Genomic DNA, 26,892 nt, shown 5'->3' on the forward strand with positions numbered 1-26,892 from the left:
CATTACTTGGTATAGCAAGTTTTATAATATGTTCAAAGTAACCAAAACAAAAAAAAACATTTCCAGGGATATCTGATCATCATGTATTGCAATGCTAATAAGCAGCTTATTATGAAAATAACTACAGCTTATATATTGCAAAAGGTAAAATAGTTTAAAAATTCTAAAGAATTTGGTAAGACTTTCCAAATATATATATGGAAAAATCTGGTACAAGTATTTCTAGAATATAAAAATAATTGACTCAAATTTATAAGACTACAAACCATTTTCCAATTGATAAATGGTCAAAGGATTTGAAGACAATTTTCAGATGAGGAAATTAAAACCATTACTAGTAACATAAAAAAAATGCTCTAAATTATTATTGATCAGAGAAATGCAAATTGAAACAACTCTGAGGTACCCTTATATACCTCTCAGATTGGAAGCCAGAAAAAGATGATGGAAAAGTGGAACACTAATACATCATTGGTGGAGTTGTGAACTTATCCAACCATTCTGGAGAGCAATTTGGAACTATATCCAAAGGGCTATCAAACTATGCATACCCTTTGATCCAGCAGTGTCGCTACTGGATCTGTATCCCAAAGAGATCATAAAAAAGGGAAAAGGACCCACATGTGCAAAAATGTTTGTAGCAGCTATATCTGTAGCAGCAAGAAACTGGAAACTGAGTGGATGCCCATCATTTGGGGAATGGCTGACTGTTATAGTATATAAATGTAATGGAATATTATTGTTCTGTAAGAAATGAGAACTAGGCTGACTTCAGAAAAGCCTGGAAAGACTGACATGAACTAATGCTGAGTGAAATGAGTAGAATTAAGAAAATACTGTGCACAGCAACAAGATTATGTGATGATCAATTTTGATGAACATGGCCCTTTTCAACAATGAAGTGATTCAGGCCAATTCCAATAGACGGGATAGAGAGAGACATCTGCATTCAGAAGGTCAACAGAGACTGACTATGAATCACAGGATAGTATCTTCACCTTTTTTGTTGGTGTTTTGCTTGCTTTTTGCTTTCTTTCTCATTTTTTCCTTCTTTCATCTGATTTTTCTTGTCCTGCATGATAATTGTAGTAATATATATAGAAGAATTGCATATGTTCAATATATATATTGGATTACTTGCTGTCTAAGGAAGGGGAAGGGGGGGAAAAGGAGGTAGACAGAATTTGGAACACAAGGTTTTTCAAAGGCGAATGCTGAAAATTATCTTTGCATGTATTTTGAAAATAAAAAGCTATTATTTAAAAGGAAAGGAAAAGAAATAAAAATGAGCGGCCAAGATGTGTTGATGACACAGAAGCCTCACACATCTCCATGTTAAAACACTTTTGAGAAAAGAGTTGCTAGACATGGCAAATAATACCAAGTAACAACATTAAGAACAAAAAAAGTTACATTTCAAGAGGCAGAAAAAGATATGCAATTGATGTCTTCCCTGAATCAGCTTATCTGTATAGTCAGACCACAAGATGTTTAAAAGCCAAGAATTAGTAAAAAAAAAAAAAAAATTTAAAAAAAAAAAAGGCACAGAAAAAAAAGCCAAGAATTTAAAAAAAAACAAAAAAACGACAGGAAAAATTATACAATGGAAACAATACAAGCAAAAATCAAAATTATTAAAAGAACAACAGAAATGCCATCGAATTGGTATTCATATTATCTAGAAGCTTAACTGATGTAAATTAATTGCCAGCATATGAAAACCAAAAGAAGCTATAAAGTGCCTTACCTAGTATTTGACTTACTTGCCAAAAAAAGATGGCTGACACAGTGGAACAGACATTAACTTTTTGTAAAATCATAATGATGAATATGTTCATCTCACCAAGCAATCAACAAATGGCAAGTCATTTACACAAAGCTTTCAAAGTTATCCCATGTGTATTTAAGGAGAAAGATAGAAAGAAGACTACATACATTACAAAAAATGGGAAAAAAAATTACAAAAATCCTAACTCTTTTCTCCATTAAGAATGGAACTATCATACTTAACATCATGGTCCTCGTGGATATGCCTACACAGGAGGTAGAAATAAAGCTGAAGTGAACAAAAGTAGAAAAGGCAGCCAGACTGGACAAAGTCTATATAGGGAAGACCTATGCTGACGATGACATAAATACAAAAATGTGGAAATCAATAAACCAAGTATCTGAGGCAAGTAAAGATACAAAAAATGGGAAGAGGAAGGAGAAGAAATCTCAAACTTCATCAATTTGTAACCTCTGCTTGGAAAGCTTCTAGCATATCAAGTAGAAAGGCCCTTTGTTGTAAATTTATGAGAGGACAAAGACAAGAGTCAAACAGGATGGCCAGACACTGATGGGTTATAATCTGCATCACTAGAAGTTCCAAATCAATGAGATCATAGTCATTTGAGTATTGGGAAGATAAAAATTTTCTTCCCCATTTTAACATCTACTTAGTGTTTTTTGTCATCTATTTTTAATGTCTTTTGTTTCTGCCTTAGATTATTAATGAGTTGCCCTTTGTGAGACATAAAAAGTGAAACAAGGCTGTAAAATATTTTTTAATAGATCCTTGGATCCTAATATTTGGAACAGTAAAAAAAAAAAAAAAAAAAAAAAGAAAAAAGAAAAAGAAACAAACAACAAACCAGTTATTTACACCAGAAAGTGTAGCAATAATACGAATTCAGCATTAAGTTAGTCTTCTCAAAGTAGGAGACAAATATGAAAGCAGAAAAGTAACACCACCTTTAGATAGAAATGAATAGTGTTCCTTTCAAATGTAGATACCAGGTTTACTTGTCAGTCTTTGTTACAGGTCTCTTCTGCCAAAAGGGAAGGAACCTCTCCTGAAACAGGCCTGGAATCTGTCTTTATGCTCTCTGCCATTGTCGGGGTAGCCTCTGCTGTGGTGGGAGTGGCCTCTGCAGGGGTGGGAGTGGCCTCTGCAGGGGTAGGAGTGGCCTCTGCTGGGGTAGGAGTGGCCTCTGCTGGGGTAGGAGTGGCCTCTGCTAGTGGATGAGTAGGTTCTACTTCAGTTTCCATTTCTGTTTCCTGATTTTGAACTGCATCACTTTCTTCTACCATAGCTGGTGGAGGTAACAAAGCCTGATGGGAAAGAAAATATTTCAGCATGGCTACAAAATTAAAAAAAAATTCATTGTTACACACTTTAGTCTCCACTGTCACCTTTTCTTCTATGATTACAAATACTGTTTATTCCCTCTTCTGGGACCAAATCCCCAGGCTTCTCTGATTACAAACAATTGAACTACAGAATATTAGATTTAGAGCTAGAGAGTCCTTAAAGTCACCTAATCTAACTCTCTCATTTTACAGATGAGACTGAGGCTTAGAGAGGGGAAGTGATTTGTCACAGGATAGTAAAAAGCAGAATCAAAATTCAAAGCATGGACTTCCAACTCCAACTTCTTTCTACTTTATGTGTTACCCACAAACAAACAAGAGTATGTGAAGGTAATACTGACTCTTCACAAAGGAAACATCTGCCAAAGTCCAGCATGTAACAGCCATTTTATTCTCATTAATATTTGTGAATTTAAGTGATAAAGGTACTAGAATTAATTATATAGAAAACACTGGACCAAAAAAGGAAGGACACAGAGGTTTGAGTCCCAGCTCTGACACTTAGCTATTCAGCCACAAGCAAGGTACTTCACTTCAGTTTCTTCAGCTGTAAGACAGGATGACTACCTGACCTCAGAAGTGAGGAAAGCATTTTATAAAGCCACAATGATCAACTCAGAAGGTGGGAAAAGGAAAGAGGGGTAACAAAAATAACATCAGCTTTTTCACGTTGAAATTATGAGATCCAAATGCTTTGTCACTTCTAACCAATCCATTTCCTCATAGAAGTGCTAACACATTTGTTGGAACCAAATCCTATCATCATTATCATTTTACAATAGGGGTTCGTAACCTGGTAGTACAAGGACCTCTAAGGAGTTCCCAAAGATGGGAAGAATCTTAGAACTTTATTTTGCAAACAACTCATTGGAATTTGGCATTTTTTTTAAAAGGGTTCATCAGACTGTCAAAGGAGTCCATGACACAGAAAACAATGGAGAACTCCTGATTTACATTCACTGAAATGGTCATTTCTATGCTTCTCAACAGAATTTGGCTATGTGGATAGGTACAGCAGGAATATGCACTTACACACATTTTCTTTTTCAATTTAAATAGTGACTATAAAGGTATGGGATGCCCTAAAAGGGAGCACTTGATAGTAACAACTATGTGATAATAAAAAGACTGGATACTATGAATTCATACATATTAAGTTAAAAACATAATAACAAATATATACATCAAGAGTTCCAATCTCAGATCTGCCACCTCCTATGTAATCTTAAAGTTACTTAATCTTCCTGGGCCGATTTCCTCACTTGTAAAATGAGAAAGTTTCTGGAGAGTCCTTTCAGCCCTTAAAACTATCTATATTACTTGTGTAGGGAGCTCTGAGAAGACACTTCCTCTACCTATGCAGATCACCAACATAGCTATCTGTAGACTTCAAGAACTGCCTTGGCACTGAGAGGTTACACAGATAGTACACATGTAAGGCAGTTTTATTTGAACCAAGTCTTTCCGACCCAGAGGCCAGTTCTTTATAAACCATATCATACACTGTCCCCAGGGTTGTGCCTGGAATCTGATAGGTGTTTTACAAATTATGCAAATCCTCCTTGGCCCTAAGGCCTGTTCTCCATTCATTATGGCTTGTCCACTGAGTAGAGATATAACAGTAATACTTTAAAAAACCCTTTGATCTCAAATAATGAATTCAGAAGGTTCTCAAAGTAGGCACTAAGTATTATCAAGTATTCTTTATAAGAATATATTCTTTTAAAGATTATGAAGTAGTCTTTCTTTTAGTCACTTGGAGGTATCTATTATAAAGAAATCTTTCTCTATTATTTCATTGAACCTTTCTTGGTAAGGAACACTAAATGAATAGACAATCAAAACTCTACAGAATTAAAAAGCAATACTAGCCTGTGTGAATTTAGTTCTTTCTCTGAAAGGATCAAGCTCTCTATAGAACTAAAGAAATTTATTCTGTATTTCACAAGACCCTTTTCTAAAGAAAAGTAGGTTCAGTTACCTCACCTGATTATATTGATGTGTACTCTGGATCATAAGCATGTACATGTTATATACAAAGTTTGCCATCTGGGGCATATTTTTTATTATCTGAACAGGGTGAGATGGCTGCTCTCCATTCTGGAAAGGGAAGAAAAAGTGAGTATAATTAATAGTCAGCAGTAAAATGAACAAAATAATGGCTCTTATCCACTATAAGTAAGAATAGCATTAGCTTTCAGAGATGACAAGGAAAAACGGCAAAGGAATTAATATAGAGTATCAATATTTTAAATTAGAAATTCAAAGAAAACTGCTCATTGGCTTTTCACATCCATGGATCATTATGAATCAATTTATTTTGTTTCCTCCATAAAACAAAAATCACCATGAGTTTAAAATGGCTATTATGACATAATCACTTGTTCAAACAAGACTATTCCAAATGAAATTGGACAAAAAGGAAAAAAAGAAATAAAAAAGGAAGAGAAAAATCCATAAAGACTCTTTCTAAACCAGTAGAGTCAAACTAAAATAGAAATAGGGGTCACTAATCCACAAAGGTCACACTACCAGCTTAAATTTTAAAATGTAACATTATGTTTTATTGTTTTTTAAATTTATTCTGTTAATTATTTCCCAAATACATTTTAATCTGGTTCAGACCTTTACTTGATTATTGTATAGTCCATGACACCTCTGACCTAAGTCATACTAGATAAAATTCTTATATACTGTCCACTTTTCTATAAAGATTCACTAATAAGATCTAATCAACTCTTGTCATTTTAAAACAATGATGATAAAGATGTCCTCTCATGTACTGTATAGTACAACATAAAGAAAAACATTAAGAGGTAAAATCAATTCAGGGAAAGAAAACACATCATTTTATAAAACTAACTCTAGTATTGGGGCATAATTAGCATTTTGAGTTTTAGGAAGCTCTGGATTGAATATATGACACACACACACACACACACACACACCTCCTCCCAAAATTCCTCCTAGTTTTAATTGTATAGGCTTATATGTACTATCAGATATTCAGGGAAAACAAATGCTATGAATATAACAAAAAACAACATAAATAATTCAGAGCATGTCAAAGTGAGAGTATTTATCAAATTCAATGACATTTCTTAGAACTGCCAGAGGTATATGGTTATTCAGTATATTAGCAGGCAGTCTTTTGACTGAAGATCATTTTCTGCTCTGGGCACAATATCTCATATGCAAAGAGCATGCAAGTTATTTACTAGGTGCTCTGCTTCAGGCAGACTTCAAAACAGGCAATTAAAAAACAAAAGGATCATACCAATATAATTACAAAAATATAATTCAAACTGGAGGAACAAATGGATTATATTATTTGTTCATCTTTTCCCTCTAATGCAACTCTATTTAGAAACAATATCTTTTTGCATATGCTCAATCCCCATCAGGAATATTCTCCAATAATTTATGTCCTGTCTCAAAAATCACTTCTTTCTAGGAAGTCTTCCTTTATTTATTCATTTGTTATATTCTCATCACTCCTATCTTCTTCTCTACATTTACATACTATACACCTCTATTTATATAGCATTCAAGTCTTAAAATGCTACTTGTTGTCTAAGAGTAAATATCAGCCAACTTCATAAGAAAGTGAGCTTTTCTGGAATGAGGGGTGACCTGTGTTTCTTTAATATCATACCAAAGGATATACTTCAGTGTTCTCTTCATATATAGAGTTCATAAGAGAAAAAGTGAGAAAGAAAATTCTATGTAAGTCCCTTAGAATATTTAATAACCTAAAGTCAGTAACAAAATAATCCATATACCTTTCTGTTGGTAGGAAAATGCTCTGTGGGAATTATCTGTAAATGAAGTGGGCGGGCTGTGAGCTGGTTAAAAGCTGGAGTTAATTCGAAGCAGTTCTGGAAGAGGGACACTCTTGCAAAGATATAAAGTCCAAGTCTGGCTCTCGACATGGCCACCACTAAACGACGAACATCCCTTTGGAAAACAGAGGAAAAAGAATAAATACATTTCAATTTTATTGCTATTGCAAGTGATTCTTGCAGGTGACTTTTTAATGTTTCATCTACAATCTTTCTCATCAGCATGGCAAAATCTGTCACTGAACTTTAGTGAAGAATATTTTAATAAAACCATGAACTAAGCAAGTCACGGTAGTATTTTGCTACTGAGTTCTATCGATAGGGAATAAATCAGTCTGCTTAATCAGAGAAATAAATCATTACACTAACATAAAAGTCAAAGCAACTAGACTGTACCATAGTAAAACCATACAATTTAGCTTGCAATGACCCATCTGCATGGTCCCCATGAGTGATTCAAACATGCTGCCAATTTACAATGGTCAGCTCAAAGGTCTGGCCATGCTGTGACCCATCTGTGTGTAGACACAGCCTAGCTCTTATTTCCTTAATAATCAGTGATGATGACATTTCAAATTCTAAACATAGATTTTGGAAGGTCTATGAATTATCTACAATTTATAAAATGAAAAAACTCAGTCCAAATAAACTCATCTACTGTATTACAACACATCATAGTTCATATTTATTCCCTATTACAGAAGCATTTGTTTTGAATGGAAAAGACCATTTTGTTCTCAATGACAAAGGAAAAATTGGTGGGTTCCCATTTTCAAATGGTGAATTGAAAATGAGAGATAATTACAATTGTGCTTTTAGGATTATTAAAGTATTTAGTCAAAGTCTAATTTTCCACTGCTTATCTATGACTACTTATAGTTTTGAGTATCCTGAAAAGATGAGCATTATTAAAGAACTTGTCTGATACATTAAATTCTATAGCCTAAAATTACTGTAACAAGGGAAATAGTATAAGATGCTTAAAAGTTCATATTATATGCTGTATGTTAGTCGCTGTTTGTTGGCCTATGCCAGAAAAGGGTATGAAAAAATATCTCCAATTATCACCCATATATTAAGAAGCATCTGGCCACATACTCAACTGAACAAAAAACAAAGAAAATCCTATCTTAGCTTATCATATTCTGGGATTGATATAAAACACTTATGTAATTAAAGCATTGTTTAAATCTGGAAGAAAAGGGGAAGAATAGAATTTTCAACAACTTATAACTAGCCAGGAATGACACTTCATTATTTTTCACTTTTTCTACCTCTAAGTATCTTTATATAAGTAAGAGAAACTCTGGTTAAGCAATGATATTTAAAAATCATTAAGAACTCTACTCATGTATTTACTTTAAAGGACACAATTTTGGAAAGGGGAACCTAAGCCAATACACAATTAGGACTGCATTAAATGTAGCTACCTGTTGTGGACATATATCAAAAATCCTATTTAAAGATCAAGATTAACTAAAATATATGGAACTACCTAATACTATTCTACAGCCAGGAAAGTGGCCACTATTAACTGCTTTCCTAGTCTTCAAACAAATCATTAAAGTGATTTTGGCTCTAAAGGAGAGGCAAGCAACAAACCACCACTCTGGTATAATTCCAATACGTGAGTCATCACAAAAAAAGTCTCACTACTTTACTCTGGGCCAACTACTTCTATTTAAAGCTTTTTAGTCCCTCCAAATGAATTTATGGACCTGAACAATGGATGTTGGGAAAGCAGCCAGAATTCCCTATTTCTCTGGCTTACAAAGAGCACCCCATCCAATTTTTGTACAAGAAAATAGTACAGGATAGGATGCCATCCCTTTGACCATGTGTATTCCTAAGATGAAGAAGATAGTTTTATGGTAAGGGTCAAAGAATGGGGTGAACAGGAGGCAGGTCTCCTCATTTTATTTCAGAGGCTTTTTTTAAAAATTTTACAGCAATTACAAGAGTATCTTTCTTCCTTGTATGTCAAAATCAAAACCTCAGACATCTATCACATTATTTAGCTCACTGATAGAATTATTAAATTTGGTAAAAATTAATTTTTTCCTAATGACTATCTAATTGTTTTTTCTTTGACTTTAACTTTCCTATTCAGCTTCTAAACTGAAAAAAATTTACTTAAAGTTCATGGTATTTGATGACCAATCTAGCAGTGACAACTAGATAAATTAAATCATGAATTTCAGTTTAACACATTTTTTCATTATATACTGATAGCAAAAAGGAAAAAAAAAAGAAGCTAGCCATTCAAAATTACATTTCAGCAGATTCTTTGATTCATCATCCATTATTTAAGATTATGATGCATGGTATATTGATATTTAATTTAAGAAAAAAATTGATGTTACATTTTTTTTTAAGCCTTTATAGCAGTCATGTCCCAATTAGGACCTTTCCTGAGAAAATAAGATGTAAAAAGAAAGATAAGATGTAAAAGGTAGGGCAATCGGAAGTTGGGGGAAAGACCTAATAAAGATTAATCAATACAGAGGAACCAATGTTTATTCTATTAAGAACCTTACAGAACTTAGCAAATAAAAAATAAAGATAAGTCCATTTAGATCTCAGTCAACAAGCTCCTCTTATTTTTGAAGCCAGAAATATCTACACACATGCGTGCACGTGCGCGCGCACACACACACACACACACACACACACACAGTAGAAAAGGCTGTCTGGTATATTACCATGAAAAATAAAAGCAGGAACAACCTGTGTTTAAAAATAGCAAGGACTTGAAGCAATTTCTTGAAACAGCATTTTTAGTTACCCTTACATAAAACGTTATCAGACTAATGGGACCTGATTACTAGGATAAACCCTCAAAAGATCTTGACTACGATGACAGATCTATGAGAGCCTGGTTTTATTTTTAAGTATGGACATTTATTACCCATAAGACAAAATAATAAAAAGAATTCTTATAGCTTTATTCCTAAGTCATATGAGATGAAGGTTTACATAAAACCAAACTGCTGCTTCATAATAAGAAGATGCTATTCCCATAAATCTCTAACACATAAATACATCACAATAAATGACAAAAATAGATTATAGTTTGTTTTGACAATTCTTAATCCTAGGAAGGCAAATGGCTCCTTTATCCTTTAACACTGAAGCTGAAATATTCTGGGGAAAAAGTCAGGAACCAAGGCCAAGCACAGCTCACACACATAATTTTAAAACTTACATATCATAAACACATTATTTTTTTTAATCACTCAACTCCTTTAATTCTAGAACTATTACAAAACTTTCCACTGATTTGAAATGGGTATTTAAGGATATTCTGATGTAATTTTCTATATATTTATTTTAAATGATGCATCATTAAGTACCAAGAGGTGTGCAGGTATAAATCAATAGTCATATAAGGAATCTTAATGCATTTCAGTATCTAAGATTAAAACATGTCATCACATTTAAATGAACAATTTTAACACCATTTTTATCTTTTAATATATAACAACTAAATTATCCAACTAGAAAAGTTTTTAAAAGATCATCAATGGAGTAGAAATATATATTCAATGACTTATTAGATTTTTTTGTTACATACCTCAAGTGGCCCACTGCTCTGGTTCGTACTAGAGAAAGAAGTATATAATCATTTTGTTGACCTTGAAATCTGTCAACTGTTGTCACCTAGAAATGGGAAAGCAACATATATTTTTCAAAACCATATTGGAAATAATAAATTTCTTCAGATTATTAGCAAATAAGATCAATAAAAATATCCTATAACCTAGGATAGGCAGAATCAATGAAGCTAAGGAACACTGCGATATGAAGAATGACACATTTGCTTAAAGAAAGCCCTGGTCCTTATTCTATTGCTTTCTGAGGGTTTCACCTGGTTTCTTTGATTCTAATGGAATACATTGATATTTTGCTATCTGACGCCCAAAGAAAACTGACACAACAGCTTATTGCATCAGTGCTAAACAATAACATTCCATATATGCAGCATTATAAATGTTTCACTTCAACAGTAAAACAAACTAAAAGCCTTGCTCATTGATTTTCCATCAATGTCCAAGTCAAATCCAGGCAGCTAATCCTAATCTAAATGTTTATATTTAATACAGAATCTCTACTACTTCTCTTATTTCCCTAAAAGCTCAAAATTAATACTCTCTTTAATATTTCCCTTAAAATTTAAAATTTAAATTTTTAAATTTTTAAAAATTCTTTAAAATTTCCCTCAATTGTATTCATGTCCACATTTGTCCAGGGCCTGGAGCCTATTTATCAATCTTTAAACCAGTTAGCTTTGCTTTCTTTGAAAAGTAAGGGATCAGTCTTCTTGAAAGTCAAATCATTTTTAACTAATGTAACTAAGAAGCAGTCTTACAAACTCTAAGTCCTTGTCTATTTTTTAAATAAGAGAATTTAAGCCTGTTTATGCCTTGAAGACACCAAAATGAGCATACCAAACTATCCAATATAAGCATAATACTAAACTCTCATTATTACACTAAAATTTCACAAAATTGAACATAATACTATCACTATTACACTAAAATTTCTGAGTGACCCAAACTCTTTAGAATTTGTAGTTTTCTTCTATAATTACATTAGAAGAATTAACGTACGGATACAGGAAGATTTTACCAAATTAATTCTTTGAATTATATTTTAACATGTCATGTCATATTGAGTAATAGAAAGCCAGAAATCAACTCACACGCTGATTGTTGTTGTTGTTTATCCTCCATTCTTAAAGAGGACCATGATATCAGGAAGGTGATGCCATGACATGCAAGTAAATTGGATTTAAGCGAGGGAGGGCTGTGAGGTCACCTCCCTCACTTTTCCCTCCAGAGCCATCTGGGGTCAGTGGCAAAATATAAATTAACACAACAGGAGGTGAACTTGGTGAAATGGGAGACCCTAAAGGTCTTTTTAAGTTAATGACTTCAAAAGGTCTTAGTTTGACTGAGGCTAACTAATGCCTTCAAAAGGTCTTAGTTTGACTGAGGCTGCTCCAATTCAGTAATTAAGGCTAGGTAGCAAGTGGGGCAGGTAATTTCCTCTTTTACTTAGATCAAAAAAAAAAAAAAATCTAAATAAATAAATGAATGAATGAATGTTAGGAGGGAAAGATCCTCTGGGTTTCTGGCCAAAGTAGAAATGATTGTTCTTTACATTCTGAATCAATCAGGACCTGAATGACTAAATGGGGTTTTGCCTAAGACTTACTGGTGGCCAATTAGAATCAGAATGGCTTTGGTTTAAGGCCTGGTCCTTAAGAAAGAAATTGTGGCTACTGATTTATGATGGGACAGTGATTTTCCTTTCTATAAAAAAGAATAAAACTTTCCTTCTAAGGATATCATATACATAAATTAATAATAACTACAATTGGTTTTGAAAATGTAAACAGCTAGAAGTGGAGCCAAGATAGTGAATAATGCCTCAAAACAAATTCTAAAGTGGCAGAAGCCCCAAAAGGACAGAGTGAAACAATTTTTAACTCAAGGCAACTTAGAAAGTCAGAAAAAAAGATATGCTGCATCAGAGTGAAAATGGAGTGCAGTGCAGTGCATGTTAAGCCCTACCAAACCAACTGTAGGTTTTAGGAATGACTGAATCAGTGGCAGCAGTGGCAGTTTCTGAATCTCTCAGCTCACAGAGGGAAAAGGAGTAAGACAATTGGTCAGGAGATCATAGGGATCACCAGGCACAGGACTTTGTTGTATTGCTCATACTTAGCTCTGGGTCACAGTCCCAGGTAAAGCACTAATACACTAAAGTTTGTGGCCACTAGGATCCTGGTCATAGCTCCAAAATGGAAAAGAGTGCTTGTGTTCATTCACAGATTAAACACAGGCCAGAAAAATAGTAAACATTCCCTGGAATGTTTACCTGGAACATACCCGGAAAAACTGAAAACTTACAAGTCCCTATTATTATCTCAGAAAACAGCTGCACAAAAACCTAGAAGTTTGGGACAGTGCTCCCTCTACTCTGGAAGCAGAGACCCACTTTATGCTAAAGTTAAAAGTCAAAAAATTGCCTGGAAAATAACCAAAGAACAGAAAAAGACCTTGATTGTAGAAAATTACTAGGATGACAGGGAAAATTAAAACACAAACTCAGAAGAAAACAAAGTCAAAACTGCTGTATCCAAACCTTCAAAGAAAAATATGAATTGGTTCAAAAAGGATTTTAAAAAATCAAGTAATTAGAGGTAAAGGAAAAATTGGGAAGAAAGAGTTAACAACAGTTTGGCTAAAAAAAGGAACCAAAAAAAAAAAAAAATACTAAAGAATATAACACCTTAAAAAATAGAATAGGCCAAATGGTAAAAGAGGTACAAAAATTCAATGGAAAAGAATGGCTTGAAAAGCAAAATTGGCCAGATAGAAAAAGAGAAATAAATATTCACTGAAGAGAACAGAATTGGGCAAATGAAAGCTATTGACTTTGAAATATCAAGAAAAAAAAAAAAAATCAAAAGAATGAAAAATACAAGAAAATGTGAAATACCTCATTGGAAAAACAACTAATCTGAAAAAATAGTTCCAGGAGAAACAATTTTATTACCCAAAAAGTCAAGATCAAAAAAGAGCCTAGACATCATCTTCAGAAAAACATGGACTTATATGAACTGATGCAAAGTAATATGAGCAGAACAAGGAGAACATTGTAGCTAGTAACAGTGATACTGTATAATGATCAACTGTGAATGATTTAGTTCTCAGCAATATATTGATCCAAGGGTTTAGGATGAAAAAATTTAAAACAGAAAGAATTAATGGAGTCTGAATGCAGATCAAAGCACACTTTTCCTTTATATCTTTTTGTTTTTTTATGGTCTGTGTTTTCTGTCATAACTTGACTGACACAGAAATGTTTCACATGACTGAACACATATAACTTACATCAAATTGCTTAACTTCTCAATGGGGAGAAGGGAGGGATAGGAAAAACAGAAATGGAGAGAATGTGGAACTCAGAAATTTTAAAAGGAAATAAAACATTACATTTTCTCTTTTTTTCTTTTTAAAAATTTAAACAACTACATAATTTCTTTGTTAAATGCAATCCTTAAATCCTCATTATGTCAGATTAATTCTTCAATCACACTGTATTTGTATTTTTGGTTTACTTTTTTAATTCAACCTACACATCATTTATCTAGAAGTCTGGGATCACCATAATTAGCTAGTGCCAACTCATCTCATCCCAAGAGATGTAAAATAAATAAAATAGTTCAAAGGTAACCAAACACCTAAATAGGAAATCAGTCTTATTCTTAGAAATCAAAAACACTTGCCCCAAAAGTACACAATTTGTTAATTTTCCTGCAAAACTGATAAGTACATAGATTTGGTTCATCACCAGTTACAAAACATAAGAAATAGATGTTTCTGACATTCTCTCAAATAAATCTTCAATCTAGTAATGTATAACAAAAGACTGTAAAGCCATTATCAATTGTACCCAAATAAGGGGTAGAAATTTGGGAAGAAAGAGATGTTCACAAATAAGTAATATGTATAAATCATTTTTAGTTACTAATAGGTCAAAGGAAAGAAAAAGAGTGCAAAGGAAACTAACTGGTTCAACATGAATTCATCCTTAGTTAAGTAACAATTCTAAACATTTCTTCCATCTATTCCACATATATGCTAATTTCCTCAACTTAGAGTTCTTATTTTCTTATTGGAAAATTACCTTATTTGGCCTTCCAATCAATGGGTTGCTCCCACAACGCTGATTAATTATATCCCGAATGAGATGTTTCTGTCCATTATATGTTGTAAGAATACTAATCTTATCTGCAGGGTAACCAAGTAGGCACATGTACATAAAAAGTGCCACTACATACTCTGCCTCCCCAAGGTTCTGTAAAATAAACAAATTGAGTCACAAATTAATTTTTTTATTATTTTTAAACTTTTTGGAAGAACAGGCTAATAATTATATATAGCATGCTTACTAGATCTTAGGAAATCTAGAATGAATCAACTGGCCAGTGAAGCCTTTTGTGAAAATGAGGAATAACCTTACTCAACTTTGAATTTGAAGGAAACTCTGACATCAGTTGGCCTACTTTTCAATGATAACATGACAAAGAATTGAGGTCTAAAAGTATTATATGATATGCCCAAATTCACACAAAAAAGTAAGGAACTGAGCTAGCATTCAAATTCTAGTCCCCTAACAACAAATCTAGCATTTAACACAATATTTTGTATTCTCAGAAATTATCTAGTCCAAAACATGGTCAGAAATGCCTATTACAGCATCCCTAGCAAATGGTTGATTCAGTCTCTGCTTGAAGAACCCTCCACAAGAAGACAGGTTGAATGGATAAATGAATAGCATGTAATATGTATTTATTACATGCAATGTACTGTGTTAAATATTGAGGATACACATAATGGTTCTACTTTTAGACAGCTCAGATTGGTAAGAAGCTTTTCCATATTTCATATCAAATTCTGTCCTTCTGTAATTTCTCCTTTCTCCTCCTCCATTCCTATCCCAACTACTTTTACAGCTGAATCTTTAGGAAAGGAAGCTGAAAAAGGTCAATCACTTTTCGTATAACGGATCTTTGGATAGTCAGAAGTTATTATAACTTATATAAATATTTTCTTCTATTGGATAAGTATCTTCAGCTCCTTTAATGTTATCTTATATAATCTAGCCTAACCCCTGCTAAATTAAAACATATGGCCAGTAGGATGTATTAAAGTAAGCCAAAGTATATTACCAACAATGATCTGCAAGCAACAAATAACATAAAGGATATAATCAAGGTCATTTCTGACCAGAAAAGGTGGGCCAGTCACATAGCTGAAGGGATGAGAGAGGTACAGCACAGGTACTAATACTATCATTCATAATATATTAAAAGACTCAGCATATAGAGTGTGATTTTTATAATTCAAGAGTATTCACATCATTGTGATCATGAATTCATCAAACTTTAATACTGTTTTTTGCACATGGTAGTCACTTAATATTTCCTGAATGGATTTGTGTATAGCACTTTGCATTTTCAAAAGGGTTTCTATGGATAATATGAGAATAAAGCTATAATAACTCTCTAATGGTCCTAGTAACATGCTAATTAACAGAGAGGCCAATAATATAAAACAATATTACACTGTTAACTCTAAGTATGGTAAAGTATTTTTATCTAAAGTTGTGAAGATAAGAAATCCCAGTGTAAGATTTAGATGTATATAGATTTGGTGATAACATTTATTTTTTTCAAGGGAAAATCATATGGTCTTTTCATGTTCCTTTTTTTCCCTTTAAAAAAAAAAAATTTTGCTTTTAAGTTATTTACTCTTGGTTAACATGGTGAAATATTAGCCAGCTGCTTAAAAAGGTTTGCTAATCCCTAGATAGGCCAGTGGCTAGTTAGAAATTCTGGCTAAAAGTTTGGTTGGAAAAAGACTACAACCAAAACTAACACATTGGGGGCTCCGAATTATCTACAGTAGTTTGAATAACAACTTACGATCATCCAATACAATACAGATTAAAATGTAAAGCTCGATGAAAAAAGGAAAATAAATAAGAAAACATGTGAAAACATAAAAATAATAAGTCATGAATAAAAATAAGCTGGATGTGGCATCATAGAGATAAGAAAGAAAAATGATAGAAATGCAGAAAAAAGTTCTCTGGTCTTAATTCTTGAAGAATTACTATATTTCTCTGCAATTCTAATTTCCTATAACCTTACAATATTGACAAGAAAAGCACATGCAAACTCATATGTGTGTTCACACACATGGATTAGATATCCCCTGTGTAAATCTTTTTTTTCAAATCTTCATAACATTGCTAAACATTAAAGCTTAAAAAAAAATTTAAGGTGCTCCAAATGGAAAAAGAACAAGCTGGAAATTGACATGGAAAATAATTAGAGTATTAAAAACCTGTTTGTATTTAAAACCTGTTTGTAAGACTTTCAGATTTTGAAACAAAAAGACAAAATGGAAACTCAAAAAGAGCCATATCTTTATTTTTTTCTTGAAGGACACATATTCTAACTCAATATTTACAAATTCACATAGAATACTCAACTATAAAGCAAAGATTTTTGAAAAAGCAAACATCTGAGGTATATGTGAATGCATCTGAGTATCTGTATTGAATATATCTGAATGAATGCTTCAAAGTAACCATCTTAAGATAAGTGTGTACTTGTTCTAGCATTGAAGCTACTGTTCATCAACATTTCCAAAAGTCCTCTTCTGCAGCTGTCTTCAAAGTCTACAATATTTTAAAATAGCTTTAGCAAATCTAGCTTATGGGTAAAATTTCAATTTCTGAGGACTAATCTAATTTTTAGAATCCACCCAAAGTCACTTGAATCAAGTCTGATGAATCAGGGATGTGATCAAGCTGGTCTAATATTGCTTTGGGTCAAAAATGTGATGTGGCTGTCAAATAATGAGAAAATTTTTTTTCTTTTGTGGGTCATAAACTGGCCCTAAAGACAATTCCAAAAGTATTTACATAATTACAGCATTATTCAACAGCTTACATAGTATCCAGAGGAGGCAACTCTGAAGAATAGTATTCATTTGGATGTGTGAATTCTGGTATATTTGCTTTTAAAAGATATTATTTAATATTTACAGTGGGGGTTTTTTAGGATCTTAAAATACAAATTAAATTATCTACATTATTCTATGAGTCAAACAACTAAAATAAAATGAAATAACCTATTCATGAGCTTTGGATTTACACAGACATACGTGTGTGTGTGTGTGTGTGTAAATTCAGTATAGTGATGCAGAAAGAAATTCTCAAAACTATAGTGTTTTCCCCTTATACTTTACTACTATTATCTTTCTGTTACAATATATATGTGAAAAAATAGAAACAGAGAAAGAAAATAACCGAAGTTTATATTGCACTTAAAAACTTACAAAAGATTTTATAGATATACATACATGCATTCATTCAACAAACCTACAAAATAAGTACTTCAGTGAATATTATCCCCATTTTATGGATGATTAAACAGGCTTAAAGAACTTAGGTGACATGCCCATTGTCTATAGCTAGTACTTGCCACTGGTGGGAATTGAAGTGATACTTTCTTACTCCAAGTCTACAACTCTGAGACACTATATCATATTACACTTCACCTTCTCTTCTCTTTTTACACACATATACATATCAAATGTGTACCATACTTTTTTGTACATCTTATACATATACATATTAAAATATATACATACAGGCATATGTATAATTATAGTATACCAGAGTGACTGTATATATGTACATACACATACATACACACACATTCAAGAATCATTTTAGTAATTTCAGAATCATCTAATTCTGATCTCCACTAACTTAGACACTGATCAAGTTTAGTAAGCAAGAACTACAAGTATGATTTCAGAATACAAAATCATCTTTCTTACCTGGTAAAAGTAAGGATTAGGTTCGGACTCGCCTACTCCATGGAAATCTTCTACATTAATGAGCTGGAAGTCATAGAGAAGTCCAGCATTTGCTGTTCTGAACTCTGGCATGAGCTGTACATGAGGCAAGTTTCCCAGATTCTTGTAACGCCAGTTGTACAGATTGCATAAGCTTTGCAAAAAAATTAAAAGTTAAAAAAAATCCCCACAAAACAAATAAAAAAATATCCCCATAAAACAAAAACTTAATGATTTAAATTCCTTTCAGATCTACCTTCGAGAAAATTTTCAAAGACTATATTGCTTTTTGACATTCATCTTGCCCATTTTGCCCTTATTCATCCTAAGAATAATTCTTTCTTTCCTGGGATTGGTTGCCTCCTTCAACTAAGAGCACAGTCAGGTCCATGAAATTACAGTGGCCACAGCATCACTACGTTCAATGAATTACCAGCAGAAAAATATTAACATGTCAACTTCTGGGAAATATCCAGTAGGCTTTCCTTCATTGGGGTAGGACTGTCTTTGTTTCCTGGTAAATGCAAATTGCCATATGCTAAACACCAAACAGCCCATGTACCATACACAGAAGGCAAGTCATACTTGTTTGCTAACCTTTGCATTAAATCCTAATATCAATTTAGTATTGTCACCTTTATGTAACACTTATTAGTGAAGAAGTTTTGGGGGGTATTTCTCATTTAATTTTAAAAGAAATTAGAAAACTATTCAACTAAAACAAGTGAAAAATACAAAGTCTCCATTATGCTAACTAAAAAAGTTTGTTTCACCTGAGTAAATTGTTTGCTGCATAGCATTTAAGAGGTGCTCAAGAAATGAATTAAAACATTATTAAAAGGTCTAGATGAGTAAAGCATGAACTTAAAATAAAATTCCATTTTTAAAAAGTCAGGATTTGAGAAAATAATCCTGAAATAAGACTTAGCACTGTTACAAAAGAGAAAATTAATGTTAAGACTAAAGAAAGAGATAACAGGCTCTAACTTACTCAAAGAAGTGTTAGCAGGTAAGGACACAGAAACCATTTTGGTTAAAACATAGATGATAATTCGGGATGATTTTCCCAATAGTCAACTTTGTCCAAAAAATAGAAAAAAACCAAAAAACCAAAACATATAAAGCTAAAAATAAGGGAAAATGGACAGGAATTTGGCAAAGGCTATCGTGTAGTAAACTTCCTAATCTGTGCTAATATTAGAACCTTATGAGGGAAGATTAGAAGCATCTGAGCCTGACTCCAGTGTGTCTTCTAGCATTTACTACTGCCTCTAAGCCAATCAATTTCTTAGTTTAAAATACCTCCTTTTTCAATTAAAACAAAAAAGCAAACTCAGAATGCAGCATGTAGTAAACAGACAAACTATTTTTACTTCCTCTTTTTCATTTACCTTGCTCGGGCTCGTCCTTGGGCATCAAGGTCCACAGTGGGAACTCCCACTCTAACAAAACGAGTAAAGAGTGATTGTTCCATGTTAGAATACTTTTGAAAGGCCATATTCTTAATGACTGGGGGCAATTGATGATGGTCACCAATCATAATCCATCGTTTAAGTCTGCTGAAACCGTCTTGTGGGTTCTAGAAATGTGAAACAGAAATGATAATGGCATCACAGAAATGAAAAGAGATTTTATTTACAAATGCCTACGGCAATTTTATCATAAACCTGCAATTTGTAACTCCATTTTCTTTTGCTTTTAAATAAGCATAAATTCCAATGATATATCAATAAAGCAATCTTTAACATATCCATCTAGCCCATTACTTTTCAGGTCCCCTAGCAAAGAGTGATCCAATTAATAAAAGTTGTATTTTCTAATGATGAATACAGATTTTGAAAAAAAAAAAGAATCAAGTCATCAATACTAAAATTTTTACAAGGGTAATTTTAAAATATCACAATGACATCAAGATACATGGCATAAAATGTAAATAATTTGGGAATTTAAAGTTTACACAGTCTAGCTTCAAACTTTCCAGACTAATTTACATGATTCTTTACTCTAGCCTAATTGGTTTATTTACTGTTCTCAATACATGACATTCCATCCATCTCCTATTTCTCTGCCTTTCAGTTTAGTTGTTTGAGTCTTGACCACAGACAGCTTTATAGTATAACCTTGGATATACTCTCTATCTGAAATTTTTCACTTTCCTGTTATGCTAGTTGAAATTCCACTAATGCATTTAGGTAGGTTAGTATATACCCTATTGTTACATGTAAAATTGTAAAAGTTAAGTGAATTAGCTGAAACAGTACTGTTTCCTTATAATATTAAGGAGAATTAAGCAATGGCAGTTTACACAGAATGTAACTGTGATACTTGCAATATACTTCAAGGATACTTCTGACTAGGAGGCACAAAAAGGAAGAATAAGGATAAATGTCAAAGGGAAATTTTGCCTATTTCTATATTTTATACATAATTAATTCCGTGCTCAGAGAAATAGCATAGACCTTCTGTGCCTAAGCTTGACACTATAATTATGAGCTGTAGGTTTTTCAATCCATATAGTTCTAGGTGGAAGGACAATGTGACATAGTAGATAGAGAGCAGATCCTGAAAAAAAGGCAGACCTAAGTTTAAATCTGCCCCTGAAGGATACTAGGCTTTATTATTAGGGCAAATCATTTAGCCTTGGAGAACTTCAATCAATTCACTAACATGAGTAGTTTCCTACCCTAGTGAAAACATAGGTCTATATCAAAAGAGTTCTTAGTTATATGTTTTTGGTTTTTTTGGCTAATCTAGGGCTTAAACAACATGCATATCAGGATAAAATCTATCCTAAGTTTCAAATAATTGATTAAAAGTTAACTACTGAAACAGAATGGGGTCTCGAGAAATGCTTGTATTAATAGAATTGGAATTCCAAATTTTCTTTTCAAAACTCCAATTCTAAAGGGCTGTTAAAAATTAATGCACAGCAGGAAACACTTGTATCTCGGAATTTGGCTTAGGACTCCTAAAAAAAAAAAAGGCAACTTGAAAAACAATTCTAGAAATAACTTTGATGAAAGGAAGGAATTAAAAATAGCTTGTCTACTCTCCAAAGCACATAACAATGTAATTTTCTTTATTACAGTTACCATGTCTTTTTTCAAAACACTTTGCACAGATAAAATATGAATTTTTAAGTGAAACTAAATACCCCCTAAGCAGCAGAACTACGGAGTAATCAGTGAATACATAAAAGGAAGTTTACAAACTTATTACAGAATATTGGAAAGGATGAACAAAACTGAGAATATATAATTGTGGCAATTAGCACCATCAACTACTGCGCAGTTGCTTTTTTACTGATAACTCCCCCACCAAAACCTCAAAGTATTATGTTACTTATTTCACAGTTGAATTATTACCTGTAAAAGAAGGGGTATAAAGGTTTCTATCTCCAGAATCTGAGCAGACTCTTCCATCAAGATGTTATCATACTGAGAGGTTAAAAATAAAAAACAAGTTTATCAATAAGAAAGTCATTTAAAAAATGAGAAGAGCAATCATTTTTGAAAAACAGAACATTCAAATAGCAAATATGATTCTTGCTTGGCAATGTTCCTCTTCAATGTTTTGATTTTGGAAAATATCAAAGTTTCTCTCAGGGATTCAACTCTGAGACTTCATATATCCTTACTAAATATACAACCACTAATGCCCCTACATTCAACTCTTAAAAACCATCAAAAATCAATTTGTAACTACATATGCATCCAATCTTGTATGGATAGTTCCTCCAGGTACAAGGAATAAGATGAAAAAATAACCATTTATTTCTCTATTCATGTTAATATCTAAATAGTCTTTTAAGCAAACATAAGAGGATCCCAAACTTCAGTATTAGGATCTCATGAAACTTGAACGACCAATAAATCTATCTATTATGTGTCAGGAACATTAGTAGGACCTGAGGATTCAAAGACAAGAATAAAAGGGGGAATTTAGTTTAGTTATGTGTTTTATTACGCCATTCGAAGTCCCATTTCTGAGATTCTAATGTCATTTACTGGTTGGAAAAAGTCCATTCCTTTTTTTCAGGCTAACCCCACTGACTATTATGCAACAAGGTCAACTAAAAATAATCAATTAATCAATATTTAATCTTTTGATCTCCAATTAGGTTATAAGGTTTATTGATACTGGTGGTGTAGGGTTCATAATATATTGACTTTGTATAGTGTGGTGGTAGGTGGCTTAAAAGCAGAGGAATTACTTCTTGATAAAAAAAAAGTCTTTAATAAAATTCATCTGTCATAAGTGGATGAGCCAAAATATATTTAAGAATTCTGTTCTTTATGCATCAGTGCTTGAATTCAAAGTAGAAATATGAAAGAGGAAAATTTGCAAATTGCTCCAAGAATATCTAAAAGATTTCGAAAATCTTTAGTTCCAAGAAAATTCTTTAGTTCTTCCAGCTAAATGTTTCATGTTGCTGAGATTAAGAAATTCTTACTTTCTCTGCTTATTTTACAGACACTGAATGGAGATGGTCAAGTTAAAGTTTTCAAAGTCTTAAGAACAACTGTGCATATCAGTAATACTGCAGTCTCTGGCAACAATGTAAATTAGGTTGTGGCCAAGAATACCCCGAAAAATAAAAAAACCTAAAACACATCAATAATATTGATGCTTTCGGGTACATCTCCAATACAGAGGGACTAATTATCAGGATAAGAATATGGTAATTACCTTTCTGGCTATAGCAGCTCACTATCTACTAAATTATAGAGGAAATGCAATTTTCATTGGTGGAGAAAGTACCCACATCAAAGAAATGACAAATATTTAAGTACTTTTGCCAAGATTAACAAGTTCATCCTATGTTGCACTCAATTTACTTTTCCAAACTAACAGGTATAGAGTCTTTCCTCTGAGATGACAATAATTATGATTGAATCTTGAATTTATTTTCTATACAGTTCAAATCATTTTAAAGTTAACTCCATTAACTACCAACTGCTTTGCAGAAAAATGGCAAACATTAATTATAAAGCAATACAGATGGAGACGTTCAAACGCAGAAGTTATGAAAGTTGCACAAATATATGAAATAAACAATAGGGTTTCAAATAGTCCCCAAATTTCAACTTTCTACTAAATCATTAGAATAGGGGCTATAGATAAGTCATTCATAAACTAATAGACTAACTGGCCTCTAAAATCTTATGCCTTTAACATATAATTAAGAAACCATAATTTGTCACTTAAGGTATATGACTGTAGGAACTTCATACTGAATAGTTATTGAATAGATAGAAACTTGACATGAATATGTCAACAGTACAAGCAGACTGATATCTGATATATGGAAGCCATATTCCAATGTTATTTCTATAGCTTTTACTTCTGTCATGGAAGTTTTCAACAATCATCTGATTAAACCATGTCACAAGAAATGTGTCAATACAAGTGCTAAAATTTATCAAACAGCTTATTTTTGAACAATGTCAAATATAAAAACTGCAAAGTTTTCTAGTTTTGTTTTTTTTTTTGGTTTTTTTGGTTTGTATCTGAATTTTCTTGGCTATATCAATATGACAATTGATTAACCTAAAAATGTAAATTATCTGGCCAAAAAAAAAAAATTTAATTTTAATTAATTAATTAATTAATGATAGGTTTGCATTAACTGTCACTATTTGAACTGGCTATTAACAAAATAAATTTTAAATTGTGTTAAGTTTAATTTTGTAAGAGATTTTTTGACAGAGAAAAGGATCTCTAGAGGTGATTTGAACCAGAGAAACAAGTCAAAAGCAGGAATCTGCTCTAACCAGAGCAAAGAACTACAAGAGATGTTTCCAGAGACCCAGAGAGCTATATGAGATGAGGCCTCTATGAAAAATTTTCTTTTTTTTTTTACTATTTACTTTTTCCCTATGCGCCCTTTATCTATAAGGTTTCCCAACCAGAGAGGACTGTCCATTTTCATTTTGTCAATGCGCTGATCAATCTCTTTCTTTTTTTCCCCTCATATTGTTTCCTATCATAGGCCCCATAGTTAAAAACCTTTCATGAAGTGATTCTTTATATATCAGTCAGCAATTCACTAAGGAGACTGCATCTCTCAATAAAATCAAATGAGAGAATGAAAGAAATGATAATTTCTCTTATGTTGATAACCAATTATTGAATTTCCACTAAGATTTTCCCTCCTCTATTTCCTCATTCAAAAATCAACGTTGGTAGGCTATTCAGACAGCCTCTAAAGTACGTGACTGATAGTGACATGAAAAAATGGAAGAAACACACTGGGAAAACAGATCTGATCAAAAGATAAAGAAATTCTAGTCTAGGAGTGAATTCTGATCCATTGTGTTTTAGTCAAACAGATCTGAGTGGAAGTGGATTCCCCTTTATATCTAGGCTGGTCTACACTAGTATAGTCTGGGAAAAGATAAATATTTCTTTGCCTAAGATTGAGTATTCACAGTCATATCCCCCAGATCCTCATTAGAATAAGCCCACTTCTCATCATAATATTCATTGTCTCATTACTTATTAACCAGTTGGAATTGATTTCCACCCTTAGGAATACCCACTCTTCCAAGGGCATGTAAGTATTGGCTGGGTTCCATGAGGGATCTTTGGTTTAGGAAAGATGGTCAATGACCATCCTTTTATTAATCACTAGCTAGTCATAGTTAATAAAGGTCTAATTACCCAAAAAATACATCTCCAGAACTTTTTATATGTCTTAATGTGACATTTCTTGATGATTATTATGGATAACTAGACTTGTATAGACCAGATTAAGTGTTCATGAATTATATAATCTTAACATTTAGAAAATACTTTTAAAGGGAGCAATGATAAAAAGTTCTAAATATGAATTGCAACAAGAAATTAGAAAATTAGGTTCCCAAAATACGAGACAATCATCATTATTATCATCATCACCCCCCCCCCCAAAAGAAAAAAGTTATAACAAAAATGAAAATTGAAAAAGTTAATTCCTGGAAAACATTTTTTATCCAAACTGAGTTACTACCTTGAAACCCAATTCCACTAAGTCATGTCGTTTCAAGGCAGCATGAGTACAAGTCATGGCTATGATTTTGGCCTCCTTCACCAAAAGGTATTTAGATCTGTCTAGTCCACTGCGGAGTAGTTCAAATGCTCTGAATTCCTATAAAAGAAAAGAGTCTTTGAGAAAAACAAGCACAACACTTCAACATTATGTTTTCTCTATGTACCAATCAACAATTGAGAAAGATTTAAAAATAATATTCAGTCTCATGATGCCATCCAACAGGAAATCATGACCACTGAATCGTAGCCTATATATTATCAGCATTAGGCACTGAACAATTCCCATTGCAATATGGAATTGGATTTTTAAGGTTCAGGATTCACTAAGTTTTTTTTATGTAGGAACACCTTATGAGAAAGGCCAAATACAAAGAGGGGAAAAGGTTGTCAAGAATAGATTCTGCTCTGAAAAGCTCAAATGCAAACTCAATAAAGCAAATATCAATCTTCTTATTTCCTTTCTTGATTAACTTTGCCCTAAAAATAACTGTATATTTTCAACCATAGGTAGCAATCCAGTCTTCCAATTCTTGGCACTTTAAAAACTATTTCATAGTAAACAACAAAAAATTTTTCAAAAACAGCTAGTGAACTTGGGAAGCCTCACCTCAAGTTGAGTAAAGATTTTCTTAATATGTCTGAAACACCCTTCAGCAATTTCCATATCTTCTTCATAGGATTTGCTTTTGAAAATGGGCTGAGGAGCATTTGCAAAATATTTGTGAAAAGGGAAGAAACTGGAGATTTCTGTAACATCAGGCATCTTATTACTTTTGCTTTTTACTTTACTAATATATTCTTCCCATCGAGACATTACCTGTAAGAAACAAAGTTTATATCAGTCAAACAAATAGGATATTATTATGCATTTTCAAAAATAATTATGAAATTATGAAAAAAGAAGAGGCAAAGCAAACTGGAGGTCAACCAAGTAAGAGGGAGAGGAGTCTGTAGTAGGATTCCAATGATCACAAAAGTCTCCAAAGGCCTAGAACAATTCTAGCTTTTAAGGTACTTAGCCATAAAATAAAAGTTGAAAATAAAATAGAGCTTTTTTGCTTTCCTCTTGTCTTTAAGATTTTCTCTCTGGTGTGGTCCCTCATCCTACTCCTGTCATTTAAATAGTGGTCTTATTCTTTCTCAATGCCCTTCCATCCCAATAGCTTCAATAATACACAATAATGTGTATATAACTACCAAATTTGTAGTTATTATCGACTACTCTTAGAGTTCCAGTCCTGCATTACTAATTGCCTGCTAGATTTATCTGAATGTCCTGCTGGCCCTTCAAATTCATCACCTTCTACGACTCCATAAAACTTTCCCAGAAAGCCTTATTCTAATTTTTATAAATGGCACCCACTTGGTCATCCACTTACCTAAACTTTTAAATGAGGAGTCATTCTTGACTCTTCTTCTTTACTTCACAATCTAAATCA

At 32.7% G+C, this 26,892-nt stretch overlaps 1 protein-coding gene across 1 annotated transcript in view; it reads right to left on the reverse strand.

The window, feature by feature from the left end:
• Nucleotides 1-2,533: 2,533 nt before the first annotated feature.
• Nucleotides 2,534-26,892, reverse strand: part of AQR (aquarius intron-binding spliceosomal factor) — a 98,247-nt gene continuing 73,888 nt past the window's right edge. The window contains exons 26-35 of the mRNA XM_051977028.1: nt 26,061-26,270; nt 25,413-25,550; nt 21,787-21,858; nt 19,813-20,000; nt 18,404-18,575; nt 14,673-14,843; nt 10,549-10,634; nt 6,915-7,089; nt 5,119-5,232; nt 2,534-3,093 (exon numbers count right to left, since the gene is read on the reverse strand). Of these exons, the coding sequence (XP_051832988.1) occupies nt 2,788-3,093; nt 5,119-5,232; nt 6,915-7,089; nt 10,549-10,634; nt 14,673-14,843; nt 18,404-18,575; nt 19,813-20,000; nt 21,787-21,858; nt 25,413-25,550; nt 26,061-26,270 (1,632 nt within the window). The 3' untranslated portion in view covers nt 2,534-2,787. The remainder of the gene's footprint in view (nt 3,094-5,118; nt 5,233-6,914; nt 7,090-10,548; nt 10,635-14,672; nt 14,844-18,403; nt 18,576-19,812; nt 20,001-21,786; nt 21,859-25,412; nt 25,551-26,060; nt 26,271-26,892) is intronic.

This window comes from Antechinus flavipes, chromosome 2 (assembly GCF_016432865.1).
Source record: "Antechinus flavipes isolate AdamAnt ecotype Samford, QLD, Australia chromosome 2, AdamAnt_v2, whole genome shotgun sequence".
NCBI classification, from domain to species: Eukaryota; Metazoa; Chordata; class Mammalia; order Dasyuromorphia; family Dasyuridae; genus Antechinus; species Antechinus flavipes.